Raw genomic sequence first — 5,331 nt, 5'->3', positions numbered from 1 at the left:
TACCTGTGTTTGTGTCTCTTACCTGTGTTTGTGTCTCTTACCTGTGTTTGTGTCTCTTACCTGTGTCTCTTACCTGTGTTTGTGTCTCTTACCTGTGTCTCTTACCTGTGTCTGTGTCTCTTACCTGTGTTTGTGTCTCTTACCTGTGTCTCTTACCTGTGTCTGTGTCTCTTACCTGTGTTTGTGTCTCTTACCTGTGTCTCTTACCTGTGTCTCTTACCTGTGTTTGTGTCTCTTACCTGTGTTTGTGTCTCTTACCTGTGTCTCTTACCTGTGTCTCTTACCTGTGTTTGTGTCTCTTACCTGTGTTTGTGTCACTTACCTGTGTTTGTGTCTCTTACCTGTGTTTGTGTCTCTTACCTGTGTCTCTTACCTGTGTTTGTGTCTCTTACCTGTGTTTGTGTCTCTTACCTGTGTTTGTGTCTCTTACCTGTTTTTGTCCCTCCAGGTGAGAACTGTAATCGAGGCGCGGCATTGGGTGCTCTGCTGGGGGCGGGGGGGGCATTCAGAGGGGGCGGGGTCCCAGAGGAGTGGAGAGAGGAGCTTAGAGATGCCAGAGAGACCATCCCTCTCATCCTGAAGAACATCAGATAACACGCTCCTATTGGCCGGGGCTCCAACACTCTGAACGTGATAAGCTAAGGGGCGGGACTTCTGTAAGATGTTGACCAATCACAACAGAGCTAATCAGAAAATGTATGAAATAAAATGTTTTTTTTGTATTAATAAAATGATTTGCTCTGATTATGTTTGTTTGTTAGTTTTTAAATTATTAAAAAATAAAGACTATTTAAATCTATTTAAATGTCTCTGAGATGTTATTTATTGGATTTTAAATATAATAATTAAAATATTATTTCAGTGTTTTTTTACTTTTAAATGTTGTAGAAAAAGGAATCAATACGTAGAATATTACTAATACACTATTAATATTCTCTGATGTGTTTAAGTGAATGAAATAAATAATGTAAATATTTTTAAACCAAATGCATTGTTAGATAAATTCATAGTATTCTAGGCATTGAGGACATCATGGGATGTACTGTACATCTGAACACTAAGGTGGTTATTTAGGGGATTTTATTTTGAAAATTAGAATTAGCTGTGTGTCTAAATATAATGTATTCTTCTTTTATTTGAAAGACATGTTTAAAGTTTCCATTTATCCTTCTTTAAATAAAGTCAAATGAACGTGAAACATCAGGAGAAAAGCTGAATATAAAGAGTGGGGGTTTCAGAGTACTTCAGGACTCGTGTGCTCAGAGGCTCTCGGAGCGTTTCTGTTTTTCTGACCTTTGATCAGATCAAACATGGCGTCCGTCCGCTCAGACACCAGCCGACTCTTCTTCCTCCTCATCGTCGCTATCCCAGCATGCACTGGGCTTCCTGGAGGTCAGTCTTCTTCTTCTTCTTCTTCTTCTTCTTCTTCTTCTTCTTCTTCTTCTTCTTCTTCTTGTAAATCCTCTCTCCTCTGCTGCTGCTGCTGCTGCTGCTTTGAGCTACGTAAGCATGTTAGCTCACGTAAACATCGAGCTGTTCGGAGTTCCTGTTGAAACAAAGGTCAGGTTTAATGTTCCAGCATTAGCACTATTGTTAGCTTAGCATAAGATATCTGGATTGTCGTCATATTAGAGTAAAAGCTAGCTAGACCCATCCGTGAAAAGGGCGCCCAAGCGGACAACAGATTCAAAAAGTAACGTCCGAACAAAACAGCTAAATATTACACAAATGTAAGAAAAAAATAAATAATGTCACAATTAACAAACAGCAACATAAGGCTAACGTACCAATTACCACAATAAAAGCATGTTATTGGTTAAGATCCGAACCCTTCAGTCCACCTCCTCTTCTTCTGTGTTTGTAATAAAGGCGGTGTGTTTGTTAGCCGCCCCGAGGCTAGCGTCTTCCTGCACCGTGCGCGGCGTGCTAACTATTTGTTCGAGGAGCTGCGGCGCGGCAACGTGGAGCGCGAGTGTTACGAAGAGAAATGTTCGTACGAAGAGGCAAAGGAAATCTACGCTCTGCCGCAACAGCTGGTGAGAACACGATGACTTCACATTTATCTCGTTAAGTTTCTGACGCTAACTTTACGATGTTTTTATCTCGTTAAGTTTGTGACGCTAACTCTACGATGTCTTAATCTCGTTAAGTTTCCGATGCTAACTTTACAATGTTTTTATGTCGCTAACTTTACAATGTTTTCATCTCGTTAACAGACGCTAACGATGTTTCTTTCTCTACGCAGGAAGCTTTCTGGAGGCGCTACACAGGTCGGGTAATAATGTACTTCGGGTCACTGTTACTCACTGAAGTCCTGTACTTCCTGTCCCTGAAACTGTACTTCCTTTCCCTGAAGTCCTGTACTTCCTGTCCCTGAAGCCCTGTACGTCCTATCCCTGAAGTCCTGTAATTCCTGTCCCTGTACTTCCTGTCTGCAGCGGTGGATCACTGCCAGTCGTCGCCCTGTAAGAACGGCGCCTCCTGCACTCGTCACCTCAACTCCTACAGCTGCAAATGTCCGCCCAAGTTCCACGGTCACCACTGCGACAAAGGTACATCCGTACGATACGATAACGACAATACTTTAATAGTCAGATGAAGCCTGAAATGCTTCAGACTGACTGGAGCACAGAGGATGCTTCAGGCTGTCTGGAGCACAGAGGATGCTTCAGGCTGTCTGGAGCACAGAGGATGCTTCAGGCTGTCTGGAGCACAGAGGATGCTTCAGGCTGTCTGGAGCACAGAGGATGCTTCAGGACCTTAGTGATCTCCATTAGATGGTAGCAGTTCTGACTGGAGCACAGAGGATGCTTCAGGCTGGCTCACAGAGGATGCTTCAGGCAGACCTTAGTGATCTCCATTAGATGGTAGCAGTTCAGATTCTCTGTTAGAGCACGCTTTGGGTCCAGAGGATGCTGCTGGAGGTTCTCAGGTTATTATGGTCTGTGAGTCAGGAAGTCTCTGAGCAACAATCGATCTCCAGTGTTGGTATCATCTGAACGTCTTCCTGTTTCCTCTTTCTCTCCACAGTCCGTCAGACGTCCAATGGCTGCCGCTACAGGAACGGAGGCTGTGAACATTTCTGTAAAGAGTTTCCGGATCGATCCACGGTGTGTTTCTGCGCTCCGGGGTACCGACTGCATCCGGACAACAGCAGCTGCGAACCCCAAGGTCTGAACAACTGTTACTTCAGACTTCTGGAAGCAACAGCTCTTAGTTTAAAGACAGTCTCTAGTGGAGGTCTATCTTTGGCCGTTATCATCTTGGTCGTTTCCATCTTGGTTTTTATTTGTCAACTGCTTCTTTTTTTGGACCAAGATGTTGACGTCCAACAACCATCTTGGTCTTTGGCTAATTCAGACTTCTGGAGAGAAAAACGCTGTATATTTGTAAAGATAATACGTTCTCTAGTGGGGGTCCAGTTTAGGTAGTCACCATCTTGGTCTTTGGGTTCTGAAATCACCTTCGTTACTTAGATATCCTTAATTGAAACCCAGTGTTGATACAAACCCTGGTCAGGGATTAGTTTGTGTTTACATTAACGTGTCTTTGTGTCTCCGATCAGACGAGGTGGCCTGTGGACGACCTCAGTGGTTCTTCAGCCCCAGGGTGATCAACGGGAAGAACTGCCCCAAAGGACAGTGTCCCTGGCAGGTACGATTATATAATAACTTTCAGACTAAGACTGTGGTATCTCATGTCCCGAGTGTCTAACTGTCTCCTCTCAGGCGCTGCTGACGGAGCATAACGTCTTCACCTGTGGAGCGATCGTCCTCTCTAACCGCTGGGTGTTAACGGCAGCTCACTGCGTCTGGAGAAAACAGGCCCACGTCTTCAACGTCACCGTCGGTAAGACCGGTTCTTAGTCCTCTACCTTTATTTACATATTCTATGTCTTTTCATTCTGTCGTATGCCGAATTCTGTCTTTGTGCCCGAATGAAAAGTGATCTGTACCAGTGGTGTTTCTGTAGTGGTGTGTTAGATCGATAGGAACCACAGGTAAACTAACGGTGTTGTTTCTCAGAGATCGATAGGAACCACAGGTAAACTAACGGTGTTGTTTCCGTGCAGGTGAGCACGACCTGAACGTGGAGGAGCGCACGGAGCAGCGGCGGCGCGTTGTGAAGGTCGTGATCCACCGCGCCTACAACAAGTCGAGCTCTGACAGTGACATTGCGCTGCTGAAGCTGCAGAGGCCCGTGAAGCTAGGACCCCATGTGGTGCCCGTCTGTCTGCCTGCCAGGAATTCGTCCTTCAGCCGGACTCTGGCCAGCGTCAGAGAGTCCACGGTGTCAGGATGGGGTCGAGTGGCTCAACGAGGTCCGGCAGCCGGAGTTCTTCAGCGTCTGGTTCTCCCGAGAGTCCCTCTGCAGGAGTGCCGTCTGCACAGCAATCTGACCATCACTAAGAACATGCTGTGTGCCGGGCTGAAGGCGGGCGGCAGCGACGCCTGCGAGGGCGACAGCGGCGGGCCCCTGGTCACCCGCTACAAGAAGACCTGGTTCCTGACGGGCGTGGTGAGCTGGGGGAAGGGGTGCGCCAACAGGAACCTGTACGGGGTCTACTCCAGGGTCAGCAACTTCCTGGGCTGGATCGAGAGCGTCATGGCCCACTACTGACAGAGAGGCTAACAGAAGCTAAAGCTAATGCTACACAGATTTAATATAGTATGTCCAGAAGCTAGAGCTAATGCTATGAAAGTGCACTAACATTTAAGTTTGATGTTGATTTGTAAACCGAGACGCTGAGATGTGATAACGTTGATTATTCTTCATGTACAAAAATAAAACTGTTACTGATGCTGCTGATGTTTTTATTTATGTTCTTTCAAATATAAATATTATATAAATTAATATATTTATCATTCTTCATCATGCAGAGGAGTTAAATACTGTATTTAGAAATAAGAAAGAATATATTTGAAATGTGATCAGCGGAACTGGTTTGATGTTCGTTATCTCGTGACGTATTGAAGGCAAACAGCAGCTTGTGTGGTCTTTGTCATTGGGACATGTGATCGATGGGGTTTGGGGGGGGGTGGACTCTGGACCTCCATTAGCTCCACAGAGAGGCTCCTGTCTGATGAACCATGAAGCTCAGAGTCTTCTTCATCTTCGTCTTCAGCGTCTCCGGCTGCCGGGCGGCTTCAGGTGAGGACGACCTGTCAGACTCTGATTACAGGAAGTACTCCAGTGTTTATACTGTGCTGTAAAGGGGGGTTTAGCCTGTTAGCATGGGTAGCATCAAGGTACAGCTGGGAGGTAAAGCAGCGCGGTCACATGACTTCATGTCACATCCGCTAAGCTAAAGGCGGCTAACGCAACCTCTGT

At 45.8% G+C, this 5,331-nt stretch overlaps 1 protein-coding gene across 1 annotated transcript; it reads left to right on the top strand.

Annotated features, from left to right (window-relative positions):
- The first annotated feature begins 1,177 nt into the window (after positions 1-1,177).
- On the top strand, positions 1,178-4,792 carry f7l (coagulation factor VII, like). The gene is made up of 8 exons (XM_010789893.1): positions 1,178-1,392; positions 1,870-2,036; positions 2,246-2,270; positions 2,439-2,552; positions 3,031-3,171; positions 3,566-3,654; positions 3,729-3,849; positions 4,073-4,792. The coding sequence occupies exons 1-8, from the start codon at positions 1,311-1,313 to the stop codon at positions 4,618-4,620; spliced, it is 1,287 nt and encodes a 428-aa protein (XP_010788195.1). The 5' UTR covers positions 1,178-1,310; the 3' UTR covers positions 4,621-4,792.
- The last annotated feature ends 539 nt before the right edge of the window (positions 4,793-5,331 follow it).

The sequence above is a fragment of the Notothenia coriiceps genome, unplaced genomic scaffold, assembly GCF_000735185.1.
Source record: "Notothenia coriiceps isolate Sejong01 unplaced genomic scaffold, NC01 NC01_scaffold00033431, whole genome shotgun sequence".
Lineage (NCBI taxonomy): Eukaryota > Metazoa > Chordata > Actinopteri > Perciformes > Nototheniidae > Notothenia > Notothenia coriiceps.
This window is presented reverse-complemented; position numbering and strand designations above follow the sequence as displayed.